The 26,209-nt window shown below is 48.2% G+C and overlaps 9 protein-coding genes across 9 annotated transcripts; 6 read left to right on the forward strand and 3 right to left on the reverse strand.

Moving 5' to 3' along the window:
• Nucleotides 1-4: 4 nt before the first annotated feature.
• Nucleotides 5-2,296, forward strand: TRUGW13939_02348 (uncharacterized protein; the record flags this gene model as incomplete). The annotated part of the gene is made up of 3 exons (XM_035485542.1): nucleotides 5-334; nucleotides 410-1,596; nucleotides 1,654-2,296. The coding sequence occupies 3 exons, from the start codon at nucleotides 5-7 to the stop codon at nucleotides 2,294-2,296; spliced, it is 2,160 nt and encodes a 719-aa protein (XP_035341435.1).
• A 52-nt stretch (nucleotides 2,297-2,348) lies between these two features.
• Nucleotides 2,349-3,062, forward strand: TRUGW13939_02349 (uncharacterized protein; the record flags this gene model as incomplete). The annotated part of the gene is made up of 1 exon (XM_035485543.1): nucleotides 2,349-3,062. The coding sequence occupies one exon, from the start codon at nucleotides 2,349-2,351 to the stop codon at nucleotides 3,060-3,062; it is 714 nt and encodes a 237-aa protein (XP_035341436.1).
• Nucleotides 3,063-3,608: 546 nt separating this feature from the next.
• Nucleotides 3,609-6,029, reverse strand: TRUGW13939_02350 (uncharacterized protein; the record flags this gene model as incomplete). The annotated part of the gene is made up of 4 exons (XM_035485544.1): nucleotides 3,609-4,039; nucleotides 4,093-5,353; nucleotides 5,406-5,903; nucleotides 6,009-6,029. 4 exons carry the CDS (start codon nucleotides 6,027-6,029, stop codon nucleotides 3,609-3,611), a joined length of 2,211 nt encoding a protein of 736 aa, XP_035341437.1.
• Nucleotides 6,030-9,162: 3,133 nt separating this feature from the next.
• On the forward strand, nucleotides 9,163-9,678 carry TRUGW13939_02351 (uncharacterized protein; the record flags this gene model as incomplete). The annotated part of the gene is made up of 1 exon (XM_035485545.1): nucleotides 9,163-9,678. One exon carries the CDS (start codon nucleotides 9,163-9,165, stop codon nucleotides 9,676-9,678), a length of 516 nt encoding a protein of 171 aa, XP_035341438.1.
• A 349-nt stretch (nucleotides 9,679-10,027) lies between these two features.
• On the reverse strand, nucleotides 10,028-11,704 carry TRUGW13939_02352 (uncharacterized protein; the record flags this gene model as incomplete). The annotated part of the gene is made up of 1 exon (XM_035485546.1): nucleotides 10,028-11,704. The coding sequence occupies one exon, from the start codon at nucleotides 11,702-11,704 to the stop codon at nucleotides 10,028-10,030; it is 1,677 nt and encodes a 558-aa protein (XP_035341439.1).
• Nucleotides 11,705-12,425: 721 nt separating this feature from the next.
• Nucleotides 12,426-14,475, forward strand: TRUGW13939_02353 (uncharacterized protein; the record flags this gene model as incomplete). The annotated part of the gene is made up of 3 exons (XM_035485547.1): nucleotides 12,426-12,701; nucleotides 12,758-13,339; nucleotides 13,393-14,475. 3 exons carry the CDS (start codon nucleotides 12,426-12,428, stop codon nucleotides 14,473-14,475), a joined length of 1,941 nt encoding a protein of 646 aa, XP_035341440.1.
• A 726-nt stretch (nucleotides 14,476-15,201) lies between these two features.
• Nucleotides 15,202-16,608, forward strand: TRUGW13939_02354 (uncharacterized protein; the record flags this gene model as incomplete). The annotated part of the gene is made up of 1 exon (XM_035485548.1): nucleotides 15,202-16,608. One exon carries the CDS (start codon nucleotides 15,202-15,204, stop codon nucleotides 16,606-16,608), a length of 1,407 nt encoding a protein of 468 aa, XP_035341441.1.
• Nucleotides 16,609-16,908: 300 nt separating this feature from the next.
• On the reverse strand, nucleotides 16,909-21,585 carry TRUGW13939_02355 (uncharacterized protein; the record flags this gene model as incomplete). The annotated part of the gene is made up of 1 exon (XM_035485549.1): nucleotides 16,909-21,585. The coding sequence occupies one exon, from the start codon at nucleotides 21,583-21,585 to the stop codon at nucleotides 16,909-16,911; it is 4,677 nt and encodes a 1,558-aa protein (XP_035341442.1).
• Nucleotides 21,586-22,944: 1,359 nt separating this feature from the next.
• On the forward strand, nucleotides 22,945-24,849 carry TRUGW13939_02356 (uncharacterized protein; the record flags this gene model as incomplete). The annotated part of the gene is made up of 2 exons (XM_035485550.1): nucleotides 22,945-23,102; nucleotides 23,160-24,849. The coding sequence occupies 2 exons, from the start codon at nucleotides 22,945-22,947 to the stop codon at nucleotides 24,847-24,849; spliced, it is 1,848 nt and encodes a 615-aa protein (XP_035341443.1).
• Nucleotides 24,850-26,209: the final 1,360 nt, after the last annotated feature.

Below are 26,209 nucleotides of genomic sequence, written 5' to 3' on the forward strand. Positions count from 1 at the left end.
GAAAATGGCACTATCAGTGTCAAATTTTGGGAGACTCAGTCCGGAGATACAGCTCGCTCAGGCGATCTCCGAATTTGAGACCGTTTTGCTGGGCGACGAGAAAGCTTCTCTTCGTCAGCTCAAAGCCCGACATCCACCGAGCGCGATTGATGTGGTTCGGTTGACAGCTGAGATTGATCGTACGGTGCAGGCTGGTCGAAGGTGTGTGGGCACGCGATTTACCAGTGTGCTTCAGGCTATTCAGTCATTTGCTGCCATCGGGGATGTCGTTGTCGGTGGCACCCAGAACATGATGGCAAGTGGGCTATGGGCGTTGATGCGATTTACACTCCAGGTGGGTATCTCGAAATTTATCTAAATTTCTTTCTCATTTCAAATAAATTTATTGTATCGCTCAACATTCATATAGCTAGCAACAAACTATGCGTCGTTCCTAGAAAAGTTCTCGGAGCTTTTCTTAGATATTGGTCGATCCGCTCCGCGGTATCAGAACCTTGGCCTGATATATCCCCAATCTTCCGGGTTGCAAAAGATTATATGCGAATATTTCACTGTCCTTGTACAGTTGTGCACAAAATCGGTCCAATTAATGCGTCGAAATGGGCTAAACCGTCTATTAGCCACGACTATGAGGTCATTCGACTCTGAGTTTGGCAGTCACGTAAAAAAGCTCGATACTTTAGGGATGGAAATAAAGGAGTCTGTCATGGTACTATCTGCAAAGACGCAGCAAGATGAAGCCCGCGAGAATTCTCTATTTCGCTCTCTTCTTTTGAGCAAGCTTGACAAAAACGAGGAGGCAAGGCGCAAGTTAGCAGTCAAATTATCCATACTTGACAAGTGCTCGACATATGATTTTGAGTCTAGCTGGAGGCAAATGAGGAAGAAAGGAAATTCTTCATGGGTATTTGATACCCCCGAATATATAAGTTGGAGAGACACACATTACGCTGGAGGTAACAGCACATTGCTTTGTCTCGGCAAATTGGGCTCGGGTAAGACAGTTCTTGCGGCAAATGTAGTCCAGGACTTGATTACGTGTTTTCCACAAGTGAAGGTGTTTGCGTATTTCTTCTGCAGATATGATATTGCAGAGTCGTTGAACGCAAGGACAATTCTAGGGTCCCTCGCTCGCCAGTTATTAGAATCCACCGACATGGCTGATTCAGGTGACTTCATGGCACAGTTGACACAAAAGCACCCACATGCACTTAGCCTTGATAGCATTTTTTCGCTATTAAACTATATCATATGGGAAAAGGCACGAGTCAAACATGTGTTCCTTCTCATTGATGGTCTCGATAACTGCGAGGATACCGAAAAGAAACTTGCCATCCAACACCTTAAAACTTTAGCTAAAAGTGGAATAGTTCACCTGTTTCTTACGACGAGGTCAGGGCTCGAGTCGACTGCAGTTCTAGTTGAAAAAAGCTTTCCGCAGCAAACCAAGGTACATATGTTGGACCAGGCCAATGAGATTAACGCTTATATCGATGGCGAGCTTGATCGACGCCTGGAATCGGGTGCCCTTTGTCTGACCAACCCTGAAATAATAGTTGAAATACAGACCACACTGAAGGCTAACGCCCATGGAATGTAAAAATTTCATTTGAGCTATACTCCAACTCTGTGCTGTGCTAACTCATCAAAAAGGTTTCTCTGGGTTGTCCTTCAACTTGACAGCATATGTGACGAGGAAACCGATGAGGCAATTCTAACTGCTTTGAGAGATTTACCACCAGACCTACCGGCAGTTTATGAGCGCATTCTAGAAAAGAACAAGCGATCAAATTACAAAAAGATAATATTACAACTTGTTTCGTCAGCATACCGGCCGCTAACTATGTGGGCACTCCAAGAGGCCTTGAGCGTGACGCCAGGAGAAACAACAATGGACCGAACCAAGTTTGTCAGCAACGTCCAAAAGACAATATCTTGCTGTGGAAGTCTTCTTGAATTGGACGAAGAAGCTCTGACCGTCCATTTCGTTCACCCATCAGCGAAACAGCATTTGCTTCTATCGGATACAGAGGACGTGCCTGCCTCCTCATCTCGCTTCACCCAAAAAGAGGCAACTACTATAATGGGCAATATTTGCGTCACGTACCTTAATTGGAGTGCGTTTGAGAATCAACTTGTTCCGCAGAACTTGCCAAGGCTGACAGATGGGTCTACGACGTTGAATGCCGTTGTCAACTCGCCCCTTCAATCCAAAGGCTTTGCCCGGAAAAGTTGCCCAAATGTATCTGCAAAGAACGCGGCGGTCATCATCATCATCAGAATCTTCACCATTTGATTTTAAGCGGGTACTGCTGGAGGCTTATTCTAAAGCGGAGCAAAAACACCCAATGGAGGGCTTTCATTTTCTGCTGTACGCGAAGCAGTATTGGCTACATCACACTAAAGAATTCAACAACTCGATGGGGAAAATGTATACGTTATGGGAAAGGCTAATCAATCGCCCCCCAACAATCATCGACAACTTTCCCTGGAACAACTCCTTGGATTCTAGTACCATGGACGATATCGAACGCCGTCTAGACTGGGCATTCAAATATCGCCATCATGCTCTAGCTAGTAGTATTATATATACGGATAGAGCGCGTTTTCTACATTTTTCCGAGGAAAAAGAGGCATACGCACTGCAGGCGCAGGTGCTAGGGCATTGGGATGAAGCGGCACAGATTCGTTGCCAAATCGTTGATTTCTTAGAATTGGGCAACGTCAAGGGAGGGCTCGACGTTCCGAGAGCAATGTGGAATCTTGCATTGTCATATCAAGCAATAGAGGAAGAGCAGGATAAGGTTGAAGACTTATTAAAAGCATTCGTGCTCCAGTTGAAAATGGTGAATAGTCCTTTTGTTGATGGTATATTGGACTCTTCTGTCGCATTTCAAAAGGCACGGAACAATACCAGACATGCCAAAATCGCAGAAAAGCTTTTGGAATCGGCTTTTTCGCTAAGCCACATGTTGCTTGGAGATAAAAATATTAACACACAACGGCTACTATACGATGTGAAATTTTTTGAAGAGCGACGGACAAAGAATCTGGCTCTTTAGATTGCATGTTTCTGCACATATATGTCCGTAAACTCAACTATCCAAGCAAAAACCGAACTCCGTCAATCAAATCTTTCTCCCAAGCTCTAGATACGGGCAGGCCCGGGCAAGTTGTCCAAAACCCATGCGGTAAACCAGGCAGGCAGGGTCGATCTGTGGAGATTGGACACCATTTATTGGTTGAATAATAAGCTCCGACTGAATACGAATACGTATTAGACTTATCAGATCAATCTAATCTTCAGTCCATACCTACCCTTTATAAAGACATTCTCATGTCGGAAATCAAAATGTCTACCCTGATCAGGAATATGATCTCATTTTCACTATTTTTGACTACGTTCACGATAGACCGTGGAGCTAGCATGGCCCGAGGGGTAAAGCAATTCGTAGCCTGAACTAGCACCTCAGGAAGATATTCTTATAAGGGGGTATCATTGTGCTAAGAACTATGAAAAAGGCAACAAATGACAGATGCAACAGCTCTATCAACTGTAGGCAAGCAAATAACTCCGTGCTCCCTGTTTCGAAATAAACACCTACACCTCACGACTCTGGCGGCTTATTGTCTTCTTTGGCACCCCACAACTGGCCAAACCAGTCCTTGATGGAGTTCAAGGTTTCTTTGACTTCATCATAGAACGATTGGTCTAATGGTTTAGCGCCATCTTCTTCACCATTGCCATCGTTCGTATTATCTCCATCGTCTGCACCCGTGTCTGGTTCTGGTTTAGGTTCGGGTTCAGGGACTTCGGGCGTTGGTGTTTCGAAAGGTACAGTTGGTGGTGGGACAGCCGTGGATACAGGCAATTCTGGGCCTGTCGTTGTTTTAGGAGGGTCTTCGGGGCTCTCTAATTCCGGAGCGTCCTCATCACTGTGGAGACCGACCACCTCTAGCGGAAGATGGAGCGTTCCATTGTTGGGTAGCGGTTCTAGGCCAATTGATTCGCAGACCAAGTTGTAGACCTCAATGTTTTCTAAGTATCATGTTAGCACTCTCCAATTTAGATATAATCCAATATATTCTTACGGAAGACATCCACCCGACTATTGGGGGGGTGGGGGAACGCAGGGCCACGGGCCACAAAAATTGCTCGCATTAGCGGATGCTCGTTATCATAGCCGTGAATTCCTCGGGGATTGTAGACTATTTCCTTCTCCATAGCCTCTTTCGCATCAAAATCCGGACGCTCAACAACAGCCCAGCCAGTCTTGGGAATCACCCACAGAGGCGCAATGCGGTCATTGTTCGAAAAGTGATATCTCTCTGGCATTGTTTCCCGAGTGTAGACGTCAATGCCACCTGAAAAGTTCTTTGCCCTTTCATCTAACTGGCTTTTCAAAACTTCCAAGTCTTCCGGCCGCTTCGGTCGTAGGCCCCTAAGCGGCCAACCGTCGATGTGTTCAACCAAATCGATATCGATCAGGTCTTCCAGCTGGATAGTGCGCTTGTAAGAGGTAGTAGCCATACCATGGTCCGAGACGACCACAATGTTGACTATATCTGTTAGATTCCGGGCCTCAAGTCCGTGTAGGATATCAGCAAGCATGGTGTCGGCATTGGAAATGACGTCTCGAATTTCGGTGCTGTTTGGACCGTATTTATGCCCAGCAGTATCGACATTCGGTACGTAAGTAGCTATAAATTGAGGGCGAAGCTTTTCAATTCCAGGTTCGCTTTCTTCTCCGGGCAAGTCTAGAAATCCCATGAGTCGGTCGACTTTTCGTGAAAGCAGCTCAGAGCCATTATATCTGTCATAAAATGTCGGATCTATTTGACCAATGTGCGCTTCCGACCCAGGCCACATGTGTATGGCGGTGCGCACGCCTCTCTTTTCTGCGGTTGTCCAAATAGGCTCTGCCGTCCACCAGTTCGCATTGGTCACTGACTCCGGTGTGACTTGGAAAGCCTCATGCATATTAGGATCGTAAAAATCGTTGGCTACCATTCCGTGGCTCTCGGGATGCAACCCGGTGACAAGAGTGAAGTGGTTGGGAAATGTGACACTGGGGAAACTTGGAGTCATATATTTTGGGGACACCCCCGCGGCAATAAAAGAATTCAGCGTCGGAGTTAGGCCCCTGTTGAGAAAATCTGCCCGAAATCCATCCAGAGAGACAATTATCGTGGTCGGTCCGAAGAGGGCTGTCCCGTTGGAGAGAAGAGTGGTGGCGGGCTTGGACGTTCGGGTATCGCTAGATACCTTGTAGGCACCCAAAAGAAGGATAAAAAAGAGAACCGTTATAGCAGAGAAAATAAGTGTCAGTCGCACACATTTGCTCTTGGTAGACTTTAAGTATAGTTAGCATCGTGTTGGACGCTTATGCTGCTGTCTTGCTTACCCGTCGAGATTGCCAGTCATCCACTTCTTTCTCATCCAAGTCTAACGAATCGATGCTGTCGTCATCTGATCGATCCTGGAATCCTTCTTCCATTTCAAACATAAGATCGCCCTCCTGGTGTGGTTTCCCCTGTATGCTCGCCTTTCTTTCCCGCCGCCGACTCCTGTCTCTTTTGCCTATGCGGACAGGGCCGACTGTAGGACTGAAAATCCTCCGTATCCCATCAGCCGGACTACTCCTGACCAACAGCTTCTCCATTTCTTCCTCCTCCTCCAGCACTGTCTTGTCATGGCGGGCGAGCTCTAACGTCGATCGTTTCGCGCGTAGGAACTCATCATCCTCGGAGTCGGATTCTTGGTCGGAGAGCGACCGCGGAGAGGCAACATCGTCATCGTAGGCTGATGGGGAAAGCAAGTCGGAATTTGAGCGACCTCGTAATAGTGTAGACATGGCGACAAATTTCCTGTTGTTTCCTGGCGTTGCCAGAGGTCGACTCGACTCGACTCAGGTGGTGACAATCGGCGGTGTTCAGGAGGCTGAGCTCCTCCGGAGATAAACAAGTATCCGGGCCAATCTGCTACGAAACGGTAATTTACCACATACCTTGGCAACCCCGCGCAACATTTTGTTACCGTAGAGTATTTGTCGTACCACATCTGTTTACATCTATAATGCAACTGTTCACCAAAGACACCTGGATGAAATTTATCTTATTTACGTTTTACCTTCTATTTCGGATATCCGTTTTCACTTTTTTCTGCATTTTTTTTGCAGCTATATTAATCATGAAACATATCTACCCCTTGATATTTCCTTGAAGTCAGCGTATGGTTTATTTGATAATGAATATTTTTTAGCCAGACAGTCATCAACAGCTTACAAACATAGACTCTATGAAAAGTTAAGGATGACCAACTGCATTTAGAACTCATAAAAAAACCACCATGCTAACCTACCTATATATAAAAGCCAGTCATATATCCGATCCAATTTACCCTCCCATTCTTGCCCTTTCCCGTCACAGTTATGTGGCTCCATGCAGCCATAAGGGGATCTTGTCTCCAGCGGGCAACCTGAGCCCAAAACTCATCTGGAGAAGTAAAATTGTTGATTTCTGTTAGCCCATAGTTCACATTTGTCGCTGATAGTAGAGCAGGGCGGGAGTAATGGAGCAGAGAGACAATAACACCCCTGAAAGACTAAGTGCATCCTGCGTTAAGCTGGCAGCCAATACGGCATGTGGTTGCATGTCCTCTTCCTCAGACCAACACATGAAAAGGTTTTTGAATTTCTGGCAAAGACCTTTACCATAAGCAGCAAATGTGGCATGTGCTTGACTTAGGCTGCCTGGGTATTGGCCCGTGTGTATCTCAGTGGGCTAATCGAACCAAGACCGTAGCCTGGCATGTTTTAGGGTATCGCCCAAATCCTTGGATTGGAGACCTGTAAGGCTTAGAGAGCTAGTTATAACAACGCGGTTTATATTAGGACGTGGTGGTGACAAAGCTGATATAGTGTCATCTCGAAGAGAAATGAGCATAGTATTGAGGATTTTGACCTCTTTGCTAGCTGGGCGGCCAAGCTGCTGATTGATAAACCGATGTCATTTCTTGAAATACCCGAGTGGAGGTGGTGATTTCGCGTTCATGTAGCTGGTAGGCAAAGACTTGTAGTCGGGGGTGGCTGCTACCTTGGCCACCACCTTGGCCACCTCGATTATAGAGCCGGTGAGTAGGTGAGCGACAGAGGCCCTCCAAATTTATAGTTATGGTTATTACAGTTGAATCAGACAGACATTTCCGTATATAGTCACCCGTATGATAATATGAGATAAAACCCGATACCGGGAGCAGCATATACCTCTTCGTAGAGACACCGTGAACAGCGTGGCATTGGGCACCTTCGCGGGGTGCTAGCGCCAACAAGAGTCGGAATAGCAGCAAGACATATAGGAGAAAGCTTCATTTTTCTTAGAAATCCAAAGTCAGCAATAGTTTGACAAGTCAGCGTTAACAGGATTGAAAGAAGGCAGGGGTCGTCAGCCGAGATGATAGGGCCTCTGAATATGCGATGCAACGTACTAATCGCTAATAAACATAGCATCAAAACAACTATCGAGTGAAGATAATTATTTAGGGGATATCGATGATTCATAGAGGGCATGAAAGAATAAGGTTGCCCGGCAAGGCTTAAAACAAAGACAGTGTTGTTTTTTTGTCACTAATGCGCATCGGCGCTTCAGCTCGGTACTGGATTGGTTCTCCAAAATAAATAAATAAGCAGACTAGGACGGTAATAGTGTGTTATCATTTGATTCTAATTGATAAAGTTTCGGTTGAGCCTATACCTTAATTATGTCTTTAACAATCAAGAGGCTCATTATCAGTGATGTAATGTTGGGCTTATGGCAGTCAGATCGAGTGTGTTTTGGTGCCACTTTCAACAAGTTACTAGCATAGTATCCCTTGACTATTACTCTGACCTGCCAAAATCTGGTCCTGATATTGACTCCGAATGCTTCTAAGGAATTTGAGACTATTAACCGCATAGCGGTGATATTTTCGGAACCGCGAAGGTCTATTGAAACCGTCAAATGCGGCATTGGCCTCTATATAGAGGGAGGTCTTGGATAATATTAGAGGAATCAACAAATTGTACTCAATAGTCTGTAAGTCGGGTTTAGCTAGTGAGAATTTGGCAAAAAAAAGAAAAAGAAAAAGAACCATGTCACACAATGTCTTGGCATGGTTGAATTACTCCCCTTAGCAGGCAATATCTCGGCCAGCCTCTTGAATTTTTGTGTCCATGTACTAATGATAATGGCTAGAAGTCGCGACATACAGTAAAAGAAGAGGAAAGCGGGGAATGTCTATGTTGCAGTGCGTGTTAAATGCGTGACGGCAGTCACTTTCCGTTTTCGGAAAATTTCCGGAAGCGATTCTCGACAGTCAAGAAAACACAAAATAATTTCAACTGAGCCAAAATCGGACAAATACTTGTATAGTATTGATAGTTTGCATGATAATTTGTATATTTCTACTGAAAGGGGTTGGAATGACTGGACGGAGTACCATTTCTGTTTTCAGGGACGAATCTTAGTCAATGCGTATCAATTAATGTAGGCTACAAGCCGGCCAACATTCTTTGTTTGAATCCATTAATAATATTATTAATTCAAGAGGCTAATATTTTGGAAACGAACTTATTTAATATGAAAACATTCCTATTTGGGTTGAAATCGGAAAGGACGGAGTATATGCCTTGACAGTCCCGATACTAAGAATAGACGTGCAGTAGCGTGATAATTTCAATGAAGATCATAACTGTTAATGGATAATAATGTTTGCAGAGGCCGTAATCAACACGTCAAGTGGCGAAGACATCTCCACATCGATATTTCCCAATCCGGAAATAGGCAATGCAGCGCACGTGACCACTCTCCAGGCAGAAGAATAACGGCCAAAAGACGTTTATAGAATAAGAATAGAAAAGTGGGCCGAAGCAGTTCTAGAGTAACTTTACACCCACACTCTTCATGGAGACTGCACGCATTCAGCCAACTTACACTGCCACTTCCCGGTGGCAAGCAGGTAGAGATTTTCGCCAGTTCTATAAAGAAGACGTACGCCTTTTACCTGCAATGTATGCTCTCCCACCGATAAATATTCGTTGACCGTTTTTTTTTCTCTTCAAAGTTAAGGAGGTACTGCCATTCACTCAAATATCTCTCGCTCTTTGTTTGCCTCCATCGTGCAAAATGCATATTACTGCTCCAGCCGTTGCACTCTTCGCCCTCGCTGCCGGCGCTGTGGCAAAGAATCATGGCCATCCCCTGGCCTATGAACAGGCCGTAGATATCTCGCAGTCTACGTCGACACCGCCGGCCTCTGCTTCATCTACCCAGTCACCTACCCCGAGCTCCCCCATCTCTTCCAGCTCTCCGGTCGTAACCACTCCAAGTCCCAGCAGCAGCGCCATCGTCCCTCCCGGGAACGTCACTACTCCCACGACCCCTGGGGGATCTTCAACCCCTATCACCACCCCTGCTTCCAGCTCTCCTTCCACAACTCCTGGAGGTGGAGGCGGCGGTGGTGGAGGAGGTGTAGGTGGAGGCGGTGGTACTGGTGGTTCTGGCGGCACCGGCACTGGCACTGGTGGCAGCGGAGGCTCTACATCCCCGCCAACCAACCCTGCTGTCAAGGTCGAAGTTTCGGGAATCACCTACATTGGTGCTGCTGTCGGTGCTCTCGGTGTCTTCATGGCCCTTGCTTAGAGTGGATTGCCCGGTGGTCTATTGACTGTGAGGCAATTCCTTTTCTGGCGCGGAGGAGCTCGATTAATTTACCGGCGGTCACTCCGATTTACACGGTGTTTATGGGTATAAGGTGGGAGGAGTTATCTGAAACTTTATTCTATGGTTAGAGGCGTCGTTATTTGAGCCTTCGGATACAGGCTGGTTTATTTCTCGTCTCGACTCTGCAGCAGGTGGCATTGAGAAAACCTACCGTGGCTTTTTGCTGTGCAAAATTTAATTACTGAATGTTGTATTTAATATTAATAATAGCTAATTCTAGACGCAAATCTTAATCAATAATGTGTGTGCTATTTACATAAACTCAACCCTACTTGAAACATAGTAAGTGTTTCAAGACATCTTCCAATGTGTTCTGAATGCTGACCGGGGCTCTCCTCTGCCTCCACGCAACGTACCCATCAGGTCGTACCAGCAAAGCCCCACTTGAAGATATCCCCGCTGCAGTCTCCCATAATCTTTTCTTATCAATGACAGCTCCATTGATGTGCCCCACACAATATCCAGCAAGAAGTAATCCCGACCAGCTCTTTCGAACGTTCTCACTGGCTGTAATCCATGGTTCTCCGGCACTTCCGGCTATCAGCACAAACCCATTTCCAACTAGATCAAGTGTTGAAATTTCTTTCCCATCTTTCTCAACTGTGACATGCGGAACACGGGTTCCCGGTCTGCCATCCAAGGAGAAAAGTAGTGAAGACGCACTCCATGCTTTCCACGTTGCACCCCCGAGTGGCCATCGATCCTCGACCATCACTGCCGGACTTTCATTTGAGTAGATATACCCATATCCACTTGAATACGCCATGACTTTGGCGAATCCTTTTATTGTCCTCCAGTCTCGTTTGATAGAAATCAGCCCTAGTTCATCTGCAAGTGCAGATGAGACATCTGCGGCAGTTTTCCCCACTGGTTGTCTCTCTATGTCAAAGGTTTCCAGTAACCGTGAGCTCGCATATCCCTTAAGAACAGCGGATAGCTTCCATGTCAGATCGTACGCGTCAGAAATGCCCGAGTTTGCGCCTTGCCCACCATAGGGCGGCATCTGGTGTGCTGCATCGCCGGCGAGGAATATCCGGCCATGTTGCAGTTTTGTGGCAACTTGAACAGACGGCTCCCATGGTAAGATGGAAATAATTTCAACCTCGATTTCTGGTAACCCCAGCGCAATCCTGAGTAATTCTTTGCATCTGTCTGGCGAAAAGTGTTCTGGTTTCTCGCCTTTCAAGGGATCATAACTCAAATGAAAGACCCACCGATCACTATTGTTAATTGACGTGAATATCCCCACAACTTCAGGATTTTCGATGCGACATAGACTGAATTCTCGAGTCTTGACCAAGTCCGTCAGATCGGCGCGAAAGAGAATGTTTAATAAATTTCCCATCTTACCACAACCGGTAGTCGATACGCCAAGTTGCGAGCGAATTGGAGAGTTTGCACCATCGGCTGCTACCACATAGTCTGCAGTCACAGTGGAGATATCGCTGGTCTCTCGGTCCTTTATTGTAACCGTTACCTTTTCTTCATCTTGTTCCACATCCAAACATTGGGTGCGGAATCGTACATCTCCACCTTTTTCCCTTGCCTCTTTTAGAATGGCAGGCTCAAGCATATCCTGAGTAACAAAGAGACCATTCTCTGGTCCAATTCCGGACGATTGGACCCACGATGTCGACTTGGGCCCCTCCTTTCTTCGAGGTCTTTTCTCAAGAACAGAATTGAGCGAAGGCCCCGAGAAAATACCTCGTGTAGGGGCCATACTCGCACCAGCTTCACGGACAGCCTCTGCAATGCCCATGCTGCGAAATATCTCCATAGTCCGTGCATTGACGCTGCGTGCTCGCGGGTGAATCGATGTTCCCGCATGTCGTTCGACTAGAAGCGAGTGGATGCCTTGATTGGAAAGGAAAAGAGATGCACAGAGACCCACGATTCCACCACCGATGATTATAACGGGCACATGGTTGGTTTGCGTTGTGCTCATTTTGATTCGGTGGAGCTCAGGCAGACGGGGAGAGCCGAGAAAGGATAGGTGAAGTTTTATACAATAGAGAAGATAGAATTTGCGGTTAATGCCGTTTTTAATGTGGTTTTAAAAAGGCTGTTGAGTAAACTCTGAACGGGCTTTTTTTCCATTAATTAACTTAAAAGGCCACAGCTGGCGATATTAAACAGTCTCTTAAAAGCCGAAACTACCTGTCAAAAGCCGGTTAAAACCCGAACTCCTGATGGCATGCATTCCGCAGTAAAAATCTACAAATATCATTTCTAAAGTTAAATAAAATTGCTTTATGCATAAAACGGAGTTCCGGTTGACTGGTAGATAGATATCTTGTCAAAAAAAGTCAAAATATCAGTTGATACCAGAAATACTATTATGAGGGTGCATCAATAGTAGTATGGATACATCGCAGGTTTCGGATGTTGAAATGCTCACACACCAATTAGGATGAGTAAAATCACCTTTTAGTAGATATACACTTCGGCCTATATTCAAGCTATTGTAGAGTTCGATTAATAGTAATGAATCCATGCCTCCTACGAAATTATGCAAAGAAGTTTGCAGTGTTTGGCTCAGACCCTTACTAGTCCACATCAGGAAAGGCTGGTTTTTCCACATAATATCATGTATTCAGATGCATCACCAACTTTACTTCCATAACTAAACCATCAGCATGTAAGGTGAAGTCGCTCTTTGCATGAGAATGGCCTCGCTCACGCCTGTGGACCGGAATCCTTCCATCCCAACTCTCACATGCGAATCCTGCCGGCAGCGCAAGATCAAATGCGACAAGCTGACTCCCTGCACAAACTGCCAAAAGGCCGGCATCAACTGTGAATCCGTGCATCGTAGGCGATTGCCCAGAGGGCGTCATATTAATAAATCCAATGGTACCGGTCATAACCTGCACTTGCAGAACAAAATCGATAGATTAGAGGCATTGGTCAACGTGGCTCTTGCGGGACCAAACACAAACACGGTGGGTGAAGACATTCTAGTTGCATGGCCACTTTTGCTCATGCCATATCTGTACAGCTGAGCTCGGATGGTGCCAGTTCTAGAAGTGTTACTGACGGGCCTTTAACACCTGGCGATAATACCGACACGGACAACAGCTCCGCTGCTCCTCAACTATGGGGTAACCTTGTCAAGCAAGTCCCAGACTTTAGCAGCGAACATGCAAGAGGAGAAAACAAAAGGAATGAGATGCAGCCTGCGTTTACTGGATTTCCCCTCGGTCAGCTAGGTGGTACTCAATTGCATTCGCTGTCGCTCCGTCCCACTCCTCCTGTGATAGCTGCCCTATGCAATGTGTACCTCGATCAGGTAGACCGCATTATCAAGGTTTTGCATCGGCCATCGTTAAAGAGCCGTTTTCTTGATGGAACTTCCTACTCTGTTAGCAGGAACTCTATAGCTGCCGAAAACGCCCTCGATTCCGCCGTGTTTTATGCAGCCGTTGCGAGCATGACAGATCGACAGTGTCAATCACTTTTTCAATGCAACAGGGCAACAGTGCTACCCGAATATCAAAAAGCGTGTGAGATGTCTTTGGAAAGGGCGGGTTTGACAAGCACACGAGATGTGACAGTTCTTCAAGCCTTTGTCCTGTACCTCGTATGTTCTCACACTTGGAAAACATATAGATCATTTTCTAACAGCTTTTCTAGGTTGCCACACGAGCTCACGACAGGTCGCGTACTGTATGGACTCTTGTTGCCACAGCGGTGCGGCTTGCCCACGCGCTCAATCTGCATGTCGAGTTTCTTCATCCATCAGAAACTTTCTTCGCCCGACAGATGCGAAAAAGGCTATGGTTAACTATATGTCTTTTGGACATGCAAACGTGTATTGAGCCGGATTCAAAACCTCTCATTCCACTCGACATGATGCAAATCTCTCCACCATTCAACGTGAATGACTCGGACTTTGACCATTCGCATCAAGGCAGGGTTCCCGAGGAACGTGATGGGGTGACGGATATGACTTTTGCGCTCATAACATACAAGCTACAAACGCTTGCGCGAAGTATGCATCGCATCAAGGTAGACAAGAAGTTTGAGTCTACACGCGAAGGGCTGGTTGCAGCTTTTGAAAATGACATCTATCAACTTGCAGAATCTTGCAATCCAGATGATAATACCTATTCATGGTTTATTTATCACGGGTCCCGCTCCCTGATAGCATCAGCACAGCTTTTCACTATGGAGTCTATCGCTGAATCGTCACCTTCAACTCAGGCGCGCTGCTCTGTACTCGAGCTGTGTGCAAACGCCATCGAAAATGTTTCTCGCATGCAGAATGACGAGCGCGGTGAGGGATTTAGATGGTATGTTACTCCACAGTGGCCAGCAGTTGCCTTGGCCGTCAGGGAGTGCTACGTCTCTACCGATTTTGCTACGATCAGACGGGTGTGGCCGCTAATTGAAGAAGTATTTGAGCGATACCAGAACGCCAACTCCTGTCTGAATGGAGAACCGCGGTCAGAAATGCTAAGGAAGCTGATGGATACTACCAGAGAAAGAGTCCATATGGTACTTTCAGAGAATAATGTCTCTTCTTCGGAAGATTTGATCTCTCCCCTGGGAGAGGCATTTTCTGAAAGCCAAGCAGTGAACCTAGCTAGCCCGTCATGGGCCGAGTGGGAAAGCTTCATGGCCGAGCTTTCCTCCGGACAATGGACTCATAACAATCCGGATGACTTGGAAGGGGACTTTTGTATCAGACCAGAGCTGGTCTTTCCGTTTGGCTAGTAGCAGATTTGAACAAATGCCATAGAAAGCAATAAAGTCAGCTATGTTTCGCAACAACAAGTCAATCTCGCCCAGTCCCAACTAGAACAATGTCACGACTCAATTGCCATAAATTATGAATATGGAGAGCTTGACGGGGCAGGATTAAAAATAATACCTTGCTAAAAACGCCTGGAAGCCTGACGTGCTCGCTCCTTATTAGTTTTCGCTGGAGCGCGTATATGCAAATGGGGCCAGCCGTCCCGCCCAACCGAAGCTTATTTGCGCGGTTAAGCATGATGCTACTATTTGTTTTTTCTCGTTCCTGTGTTGGTTTTTTGTTGGCCGAGCCAATTGATCTTATTCGTACACAGACTCTTCACAAATCTAGTGCCATCCTGGTGTCAACAAATGACGTCTATTTTCTTGGCTAGCTGTCCAAATACGCGAATCCTTCCTCGAATGCAGTAAAAATTAGGGATAAACTTTGAAGAAAGTTCTCACTAGAACTTTTTTTTATTAAAAAGAACTTTCCAAAATGCCTCCGCGTATATACAACCAGAAAAAAGGGGGGCATGAAGAAGATCTCTGGCGCCGAACTTCCCGATTCGGAAAGAAAGATCGTGGTGTGCGTTCTAGGCACCGCGTGCTGATCGACATGATTATCGCGCAGTCCTCCTCCGCTCTTTTAAATAATTCTCTTCTCCTCATCCGACCTGACAGAGATTCATCAACAACCTCGTCAAAATGAAGCTCGCCAATCTCGTGCAGCTGCTTCCCCTAGCCACTTCGGCGCTGGCAATCAAGACCATCACTCGTGATGTCACGGTGATCGGAGGAGGCGTTGGAGGCACCTACGCTGCGGTGCGCGTGGCCGATTACAACAAGTCAGTAGTGGTCGTCGAACAAACCGAAACCCTGGGAGGTGCAACTCGCACATATCACGACCCTGCCACCGGCGAAACCATCGACGTGGGCGTGCAGATCTTCCAGAACATGGACATTGTCAAGTCCTTCTTTGCTCGCTACAACCTCCCTCTCATCAACATGTCAATTGGCATCTCAGGTGCCGGCGGTGGCCTGATCCCTGTCAACCTTCGCACCGGCCAGCATTTCAACTACTCTGTGCTTCCAAGCGACGATAACGTCGCCTCTGCGTTTAAAAAGTACGCTGCACAACTCGCTCGTTTCCCGTTTCTCACCGACCCAGGCATCCAGCTGCCCGATCCTGTGCCCGAGGATCTTCTGCTGCCATTTAGCAAATTCGTCGACAAGTACGACCTCCAGGACATAGTGCAGCTGGTCGCCCTCCAAGCTCAAGGATTTGGCAACGTGCTCGAGACCACCACATTGTACGTCTTCAAGTTCTTCAACGAAATCGTCCTAGAGAACCTGGCCAGCAGCTTCCTCGCCTCGGCCACGACCAACTCGCATGAGCTGTACGAAAAGGCCTACGACGCTCTCGGTGGCGCCAAGAATGTCCTCTTCAACAGCACCATTATCTCCATCGATCGACCCGCCAAATCCGACCCAGACGCCCCGATCAAACTATACGTGCAGTCCTCGTCAACCGGGGAGATTGTCCAGATCAACACCAAACAAATCGTCTTCGCCATTCCGCCCGTTGCGTCCAATTTCGAAACCGTCGACCTCGACGAGACCGAGGACAGCCTCATCTCGCGCTTCACGAGCCATACTTTTATGGCTGGTGTTCTCAAAAACGCCGCCTACCTGGAAGCCCCCGGTCTTCTGTACAACGCAGACCTGACTACTCCTTACAAGCTACCAAAGCTGCCGTCTATTTACTTCATCGGCCCGATGTTCGGCAACCTGACTGCAATCCCCTATGGAGGCCCTTCCCCTCCCGACCCAGAAGATGAAGAGGACATCAAAAAAGATGTCATCTCTCTCGTCAAAAAGAGCATCCCGGGATCTGACCCAGAGATCGTCTCGTGGATGAGCGGTGGGAATTATGAGTGCCAGGTCAGTGCAGACGAGATCCGCGGTGGGTTTTATGAGCGTTTGAACAACTTGCAAGGTTATCGCAATACCTGGTGGACTGGGGCCGCATTTCAACATCCGGATTGTGCCTTGATTTGGAATTTCACGGATGCAGTTGTGATTCCTAACTTGATCAAGGCTTTGAATGCATAAACAAGCGCTCATAGAAGATAGCGGTCGGTTAGTTACGCGATAGAACATCGAAATGGAATAATATGTTAAGTCTATCTTTTTTGTAAAAATAATTCTATGGAGACACACATTTTCTGGTAAAGACGAGAAACAAATTTGTAACAAATGAACATGCTCCTAATGCTAATGCGATGCAAGTGTGTTCAACTAACCCACCCCGCCAACTCAAATGCAACATTTTATAACCCGTTAATTAAGTTCCACCAGCAGTATATAAAAAAAAACACACAATATATTAGAAAAGAAAAGAGAAAAAAAAAATCAAGATAGAGAAATCCAGTTTCTCCATTCGCACTCACAACCACCGGTACCGCCGTCCACCGGTTCAGTCTGATTCTCCTTGATGCCCTGTTGCACGACTTCGGCCAAGGCAATATAGCCTGGACTGGCTTGAATGATACTCCCGCCAGAGGATCGGTCTTCATCTTCCAGTTTGGGAGATGTCAAGTTGTAGTAGCCCTCTTGCTCAAGGGAGTAACAGTAGATCAGCTTTTCGGTAGCAAGGCCACCATGTCGGTCGACAGTGAGAGTAATAGGATACGGGAAAGATCCCGGAGAAGTAAAGTTGTTTGCCGACAATGAAGAAGTCGACGTAGGAGATATAGTTGACAGTGAAGTCGTCGCGGACGCAGTCGTGGTGGCGGTTGCATTAGTGCTGTTTGACGATGAAGACGCCGTGATTCTCATGTTCGTGACGTTTGTAGGCTGCGTCCATATACGCACCAAAAACCGTGTTTGCGACCATGTGCAGCGCACATTGGCCTTTTCCTTTGTGCTTCCGCCGTTGGAGTCCTCGGAGTCCGAGTCCTTGAGTTTGTTGTCACCAGTGACGGGGATCTTGGATTCTATGAATATGCTCTTGTCAAAGTAGGTGTAGAAGCCATAATGCTCGGTTGGCTTGCCTCGGTCGTACAGCTTGATCGGCTGCGAGCCTGGCAATGGGTACAGTGTGGCCGCCGATGCAGTGCCGTCGGATGCCATGGCTGGTGCAGGGATCAGGTTTCCGATGTCTGCAAAAGTTCCGGTGCCAGATGTTGTGGTAGAGCTAGCAGTGCTGCTAGTTTTACTCGGAGACGAAGACCGTGTTGTCGATGGTGACAGAGTGGTACTCTCGCTATTATCGTGGATGTCCCTTTTTCCCAGAGACTGGTAGTCGGAGGTATCCACTGGTGATAAAAAGGTGATAAAAAAAGGTGTCTCCTCTCCTTCAAACGGAGCAGTCACGTTGTCGGTCGTATTCCCCAAAAACTTTTGATCGACAAGACGAGGCACAGCCGGAGTAGGAGATGGCGCCGCGTCGTCTCTGTCAAACAATAACAAAGACCTCTTTGAATTTGTCGCAGACGAGCGCACTGTAGTGCTGTGCGGGTAGGATCCGTTGTGGAAGCTGATCTCAAACCTGAAATTCGGCCGATCGGATGCATAACCGGTGTTACTATCTTGTTGTTCCTTTGGCAAGGCACATGTCCACATCTGTGAAGGGGCAACGCAGCTGCTGCGCTCGACAGCAGGGTCTGGACCTGCAACTGTCATTACACCGGTGGGCATGGGAGGATACCCTGTGAGATTCAACCACTGAGACTGAACGGGAGTGGAGTCTCCCTTGTGGGTGAGGCATATAGCCAGAATGACCGATAGGATAATCACTATAATGCAAAAGACAATGATGGCGCAGTACCAACGTCGGTCCCTTTTTTTTTTCGACGTGCCTCCTCTGCCGGGCAATAGCCCGCCGGCTCTCTTCCAGAACGAGTTTTCCTTTTGTAAGCGTCGTCGACGATTATTATTCTCCTCAGCGCGTAGGTAACCCCCAACGGTCGGAAACGTTCCGTGGTGTTGGTCTTGTATCTGACCTCCATTAATTCTGTCTCTTTGTGTATCTCCTTCATCTTGAAAAGGTGTAACTTCAGACATGGGGATTCCACCCCGACTAGTCATTTCACGCTGCATACCCGGCGAGATAGGGCCAGGAGAGACAGCCCTCTGCGGTCGTGTATTGCCGACCTGCAGGTTGTTTGACTGTAGGTTGTTTGACCTCAAGCGGGATGAGTTCCTGCTCGTTGGTGGGGTGTAGTATGGTGGTGGTTCGCTGTCAGAGTCTTCTTCGGAGATATTACGGGAGCTCTCCAGAGGTGCGGCTGGGTTTCCTCCACGTACGGCCGCGGGACTCGGGCGACGGGGAGGCGGCGGGGTGGAAGCTGGAGGTAGAATGCGCTGTACTCTTTCTCTTGCTCTTTCTTGGGTAACGGCGATTTCCGGCGAGGAAGAAATTTCTCGTGGGGCCATTTCACGTGGAGTTATTCCTCGTAAGGTCATTTCTTGTGGAGTCATTGCTCGCGAGGCCATTCCTTGCAGAGCCAGTCCGCTCGGAGCCGGCTCCCTCGTGTAGCTCGCTATATTTTCTTCTGGTGAAGGCATCCTCGCGACGGGAGACATTTGTCGTGAAGTTGTTTCTTGTGGGGTCATTCCTCGTGGACGTATTCCTCTCGTGTCGTTCGTAGTAGTTTCTTCCGGCGAAGACATCCTCATGACAGGAGACATTCCTCGCGGACGTATTCCTCTTGGAGCCGGTTCTCTCGTGTCGTTCGTAATAGTTTCTTCCGGTGAAGGCATCCTCACAACGGGAGACATTGTCCTCTGTTGAGGTGATTGGCGTATTGGCTCTTGAAACATTGGCTGTTGGGGGATGGACGGAGGAATATAAGCAGGCATTTGTGCAGGCACCTGAGTAGGCATCGGCGGGGCATACACAACCATGGGTTGCATCACTGGAGGAGGCATTTGGGGCATTTGCACTGGTTGCGCCATTGCTGGAGCCATCGGAGCCGGTGCTATCTGGGCTGGAGGCATTGGCGAGGGAGCTGGCATAGGGACTGGGGTTGGCTCTCTAGGGGCTGGCATAGCTGGCATAGGAACCGGAGTTGGCTCTCTGGGAGCCGGCATGGCACGAGGCGGTTCCTGCACAGGCTCTTTCTCAACAACCGGCGGAGGGCTAGGTGAACGAGTTGACCGAGCCATGGGGGTGACTGACGCGACACGAGTCCTTGCTTCCCCATCGTCGAGCGAAATCAAGTCTCTGGTATCCTCCGTAGGCAGGGCCTTCTCATTTACATCCGAGAACGGGTCCTCGGTACTCTTTTTATTCTCCTCGACAGCTTTCTGCTTCTCCAGCTCGGCCATGAGTGGATCATGCATTTTCGCGAGAAGGTCCAGGATAGCAAACGATGCCGGCATCATGTCTGCTGCTGACTTTTCAGCGCCTTCGTTTTCACTGTCTTGCAACGTTTTAATGATTTCGGCACAGCGTTTTTGAGTTGTCATGGAGCAAATATGACCAATGCACTCAAAATACGGCTCTTCATTGGACAAGTCGTGGGCGCTCGCCAGGTAGTACTCGGCAGCAAGGCCATGACCCGCCAAGTTTGGTTCGACATGTTGATTAGGGAAGACATGCCCTGCCCTAAATCCTGTCGTAATATCATCTGTGGTAGGACCAAGACCTCTTTCTGATTCATCAATACCCTGTTTCTCGAGGCTGCTCCAAATATCGACGTTTCGATAAACTCCGGTTTCTGGGGTGTCGGGGGAGAAATGAGAAGTTTCCTTCTCGCTCAGTCCCCGAGTAGTAGAGTCCTTAAAGGTGAACGAGGTTGCTGACTGTGGCGGAATACTACGAGGTGAAAACCCCGTCCTGCGCGTAGAAGTAGTACTGGAGCGTTTCAGTAGCGGAGATAGCAAGTACGTCCACCATCCTTGTGACTGAGGCCGGTTGGCATCACCCAAACCTGGACTCAATATCGAGGCCATTGTGGGCGTGTGCTGGGTTACGTATCGATCTTTTGGTGAGTCGTCTTCAAAAACAGTATCAGCAGACATCGGGCGCTCAGATCGCATGGTTGGCGTGTTTTGAGCAGTGAGGATGCGTTTGGCATCTTTGTTTCGCACAATAGAGTGCAGGTCTGGGATAGCTGGAACTGGGGGAATGTCTTCGTCGAGAATACGTGGAGTCGGCTGTGAATACACGCTGGAGGCAACACGTGGCCGATGCAGCTCTGCATCTGGGCTATCGGATGGCCATGATGACTCTTCCTTTGCAGGTGTGACTAGGATTGTAGGAGTGGGCGGGGCCTGGAGATTCTGTACAGCCAAACCGCGCGCTAGGTTGTTTTTTCTTCCATTTGTTGAGTCATCATAGGGCATTCCCAGGCCGATGACTACAGAACCGTCTGATGGAGACAGTCCAGACATCGGGGCCGAGCCAGGTTCAAGCGACTGCGGTGACGTGTAGTTTCCAGCACCCTTTTGGTCGTTGTATGCCTTGGTTCGTGGAGCGCGTTGTTCTTGTTTTGCCTTGATTCTCTGCTTCTCACGGGCCAATACAATCTGTTTCAAACCGTGCAAATCGAGCAGCGGTTGGCCACCGACTTGGTCGCCCGCGTTATCCCCGTCTCTTCCTTTCTTGACAGACTGGTTTCTTGAGAAATTGGTGACAACCTGCAAGCCGGTCGGCCGCTGGCTCCTCTTTGAAACGCCACTCTTCCGTCTCCCGTTTTGCTTATTGTTATAATTATTCGTAACCACGGCATCAGAGCTGGACCACTGCATCATCTCCTGCTGCTCTTTCGGCTGCCTCAGATCCGTGTACAGAGCGCGCTCGAAATCGTTCTTGCTCAGCGAAGTGCCAGCCTCAATGCCGCTGAGCCTGCCGACCATTCTGGACTTGGGATGATCACCGCTGCCCGAGGAGCCGCTGGCGAGAGACGAGTTCTCCGGGCTGGACGACTCATCGATGATGGGCGAGGAGAAAGGTAGCTTGAGCTGCTTCGGCGGCTGTAAGCTGGCGGCAGACTTTGTGTCGATTGTGAGATTCATAGGTATATTATTGCGACGCAGTCTGTTTCGCAAACTGTTAGTAGTCTGTAGATTGGTTGGAGCCATGATTTTTTATGCTCTGAGAAAGGCAGGAGTAAGTAGTAAAGTACCATGAAGATGAAAAGCGCTGGGTATATGGTCGGATGGACGTATTTTAAGAGGTCGGCCGTGTTAAACAAAGCAATCAGACGCAGAAGGTGAGACAGAATAGAGAACAATGAATAAACATCAATAGGTGGATGAGTCAATGAACGTGACTATTGACAAAAGGAACACAATAGGAGCCGGCCAGCGACTCGTCTGAACAAAGAAAGACATACAATAGAGATCTATTCACACAGTCACGCACCGCAGGACAGAGGGAGAAGAAGAGGAAGAAGAATGTCAACAAGAAGAAGATAGAGAGACCAGTCCAGAACCCCCACCACCACGCTAGTCCAGGTAAACAGACACGACAAGTTGAAGAGTCATCCTCGCGAACTGAGTCATCGCTACCTCGGTGACTGAGTTCCAGTGGAGCTTGACAGGGCAGCGAGCTATGAGACGTATTTAGAAACAAGTTATAGGCAGCGTTACGCAGGCCGCAAGCTCCAGCAAATGCCCGATTGGACAAGGCGGGCAAAGGACGAGACGGCAGCACTGCATGCAGGACGATCGCAGCCTGTAAGAGCCCAATGAGGCGGCTGAGATAAAACGGCCAAGCGACGACGATCCATCGTGGGTTTTGCCTGAGGAGTGCGCGGCGACGAAGGAGGAAAACAATTGGCGATGCGGAAGTCGCGATGCTGCATCGAGCGGTTTGTAGCCGCCGGGGCCCGCTTTAAGGTTGTCCAATCATGGTGTTGAAACGAATACATTGCCGCCGGAGCTATCCCGTATACAGTTTAGCTCCTGAGTACGGGCCAGAAATAGACAGCTTCGGCCAATCAGCGGCCGTAGTCGGATGCCCCGCAGCGAGCCCGAAACACTCTATTTAGTTTATTGACCCTGCAAAGAGCAGCTTTTTGGCTTTGGTTTTGCGTATATTTAGAATATGCTCGATCTAGATCAGTCGCTGCAGTGGCACTACGGAGCGACTCATTAGCTCTTATGCCGATCTTCTTCACTTGTGCTAGGCCAGAGCAGAGCTCCTACTGCTGGAGAGAAACGACCGTGCTTGAGAATACCAAAAGTTTCAGTATATCCAAAAGCGCCCCTTCTATCTATTCTGATACTTTTCTCGTGATTTTACACAGTTGTACGCAACAGTACGCAACATATAGTATATAGTGATAGTCTTACATGTGTAGCATTATTCCAAAGTATATCCGCACAGTCCACCTCACCGCCTTGCCCCATCCCGGCAGTAAAAAAATATCTCGACAGTCGACATGGCAATCAGACCAAACAACACGAGTACATCGCAATTGAGCAATCGCCCTCGCCATGAAACGCAAAACAAACGCTTCGCACAAGTCCAACGGAGCCCACGAGGCCAAGAAACGAGCGCTCACTGACGATACTGTCGTCTCGCGCTTTCGCGACGGCCTGTTTGAGCCCACCGAGCTGGACAACTACACAAAATCTTATGCTACCTCGGCGCCGTGAGTTTTTTTCTCTGTACAAAAATGAAAAATGCAAAAACTAATACACTAGAAAAGCTACAAACACGGCATCATCTCGCCATTAATCGCCCCCGACCTTCTCCGCTCCGTGCGTAGCGAAATCGAAGGGAATCTCTCCTTCACCGAGAAGGAGACCGACATCTACAAGATCTTCCAGTCGGGCGACCTCGCAAATTTGGACGGACTAGACGATGCGTCTCTTTCGCGGTTACCTTCACTTTTGCAGCTGCGTGACGCCCTGTATTCAGCCAAGTTCCGCGCATATCTATCTTCGCTTACCGGCTCCGGAGAGCTGAGCGGCAAGAAGACTGACATGGCCATCAACGTCTACACTGAGGGCTGCCACTTGCTGTGTCACGACGACGTTATTGGCAGTCGACGCCTCAGCTATATTCTCTACCTGACCGATCCAGACACTCAATGGCGACCAGAGTGGGGTGGAGCGCTACGCCTGTTCCCGACCAAGACGGTCAAGGACGACCAGGGCGAGGATGTCAAGATTCCGGGTCCGGACCACACGTTATCAATCCCCCCGGCCTTCAACCAGCTCAGTTTCTTCACGGTCCAGCCAGGAGAGAGCTTTCACGATGTCGAAGAGGTATATCATCCGTCCGAGCAGGACAAGGGCAAACAAAAACGCGTTCGCATGGCAATTAGTGGCTGGTACCATATCCCACAAGAGGGCGAGGACGGCTACGAACCGGGGCTCGAGGCCAAGCTCGCAGAACGCAGCAGTTTGTCGCAACTGCAGGGTAGAGGCGACGCGTATGACCTGCCACAAGCGCAGACTGTCAGTTGGGAAGCTTCCGACAAGGGCAAGGGGAAAGGCAAGGGCAAAGCGGTGGCTGAATCAGAAGACGAGGAGCTGACCGAGGCTGATTTGGAGTTTTTATTAAAATTCATCGCCCCGTCGTATTTAACGCCCGATATTGCCGAGGAGCTGTCCGAGACGTTTGTGAACGACTCTTCTCTAAGCCTGGAAAGGGTCTTGTCGGACAAATTCGCCGTTCGCGTGCGCGAGTATATCGAGCAGCAGGAGAAGGACAAGCTCCCTACATCGTCAGACGATATTGAAAAGACCAGTGCCTGGAAAGTCGCTCGTCCGCCGCACAAACACCGATATCTATTCCAGCAAGCGGAAGCAGACACCAGCTCGCCTATCCAAGAACTGCTCAATGAGCTACTACCATCTCAGCCTTTCCGCAAGTGGCTGGCGCTCGTCACTGGCGCTGATCTCCTCACGAGCTACAATCTGCTGGCTCGCCGGTTCCGTCGCGGCGAGGATTATACGCTGGCTAATAGCTACGAGGGGGGAGAGCCGCGGCTAGAGTTTACTCTTGGTCTGACGCCAACACCTGGTTGGGAGAAGGAGGGCGATGAGGAGGAGGAAGACGAGGAAGACGAGGAAGGGGAAGCTAAAAAGGAAAAGAAGAGCGAAAACAAAGAGCCACCGAAAGAAAACACTACAGAAGAACCTACCGTCGGCGGATATGAGGTCTACATGGCCGGCGACGACGACGAGCAAGACGAAGACGCCGCCATCTACAAAGCCGCGCAGGGCGACGACGATGGGATTCTCTTCAGCATGGCAGCCGGCTGGAACCGCATGAGCATTGTGCTTCGCGACAGCGGCACGCTCAAGTTTGTCAAGTACGTGAGCGCTGCGGCGAAGGGGGATCGATGGGATATCACGGGGGAGATTGGAGTCGAGTATGCGGATGAGTAGATAGATATCTTCAAGTTGATGCTGGCCATTTCGGGAGATCTAAATATTTTACTATTGTTATTAGAAATAAAACATGCAGTTTTTTAGTAATTTTTTTTTTGTTTTCAAAATATTTTTTTCCTCATCAATCCACGTGCTTTCCACATGCCATAAAGTTCTCGCCACGTGGCTGCCATCTACACTGAACCTTTTGAGTTTTCTTTTATTTTACTTTTTCTCCAGACACGTACGTACATACGGAGAACGTACTCCGTACATAAAAACTAAAAATAATAATTTAATGTCAGTTGTGGATGCGAAAATTTTCTGGCCGATCGGTTCTAGACCAGAAGAAGAGGGCCGGACAGTGGACACGGCGAAATCCTTCAGGGCTTTCGGGGGTTGAACATTTCGCATCCGCCGGGGCGAAGTATCAGCCACAGCGTCAGGCTGACCATGACACGTATTCCATGTACAATCAACAATGATTAACTAAATAATGAGCATAACTTTACTTTTTATGGTTACGTTTTTCCTCGTACAGCGGATGCGTGAATTCGACGTGGCTACGGGTCGCCCCGCTTCCTTCGAGGCTGCCATGTGGCGCGACAACATTCAATGTTGAAGACATTGCTGGGGTTAGGATTTATTCGTACGGACTTCGGACATTTGGAGGACATTGTCTGAGTAAGAAACTAAGTAACCAGGGGTTATGTGACCTGAAGCTGGGATATTGACCCCAGTTGACGACGGCTAAGTGTAATTTCCGAACTATATATACATAAATAATAGGTCAATACGAACATAAAAGGCCTAGTCAACCCGTGCAAGTGCCAGAATTTGAGCATGCGATTGGCTTTGACTCGTGTATTCGCGGGGTAATCCATGATCGCTATAACCAACAACTATAACATGAATACTGCGAATGGCTTGCAGCCGTCAGCTGAATCCTGGCATCCATGTTGTGGTGAATCGAGTAACGATCAACGCGTGATACGTGTAGCTATAACTAGCTGATAATGTCAAATATTGGCCGTGATTAATATTTGCTGGTTTATAGTTATACGTACCATGTGCTATATGCATACGAAAAAAACACCCGAATTATTATTTAATATTAAGGTATAAATAACATTGAATTTCAAACAGTGATACATGTGTATGACCAACGTCAATGCAGTCATCGCCAGCATATGCAGGGTGGCCCCTGCTCAGATATCCCGTCTATATTCCATAATAACACCGTTCAATAATGTTGATGTGGTATGGTCGCATGTTCGCATCTCCGAGTGGTACAATACTCCCGTCATAGTACCAATAATTACTCCGTTCGCAACCAAGATATCCCTGCAACAGGCAGTCGGGTTACATTATTGACCGC

This window comes from Talaromyces rugulosus, chromosome I (genome assembly GCF_013368755.1).
Source record: "Talaromyces rugulosus chromosome I, complete sequence".
In the NCBI taxonomy this organism is placed as follows: domain Eukaryota; kingdom Fungi; phylum Ascomycota; class Eurotiomycetes; order Eurotiales; family Trichocomaceae; genus Talaromyces; species Talaromyces rugulosus.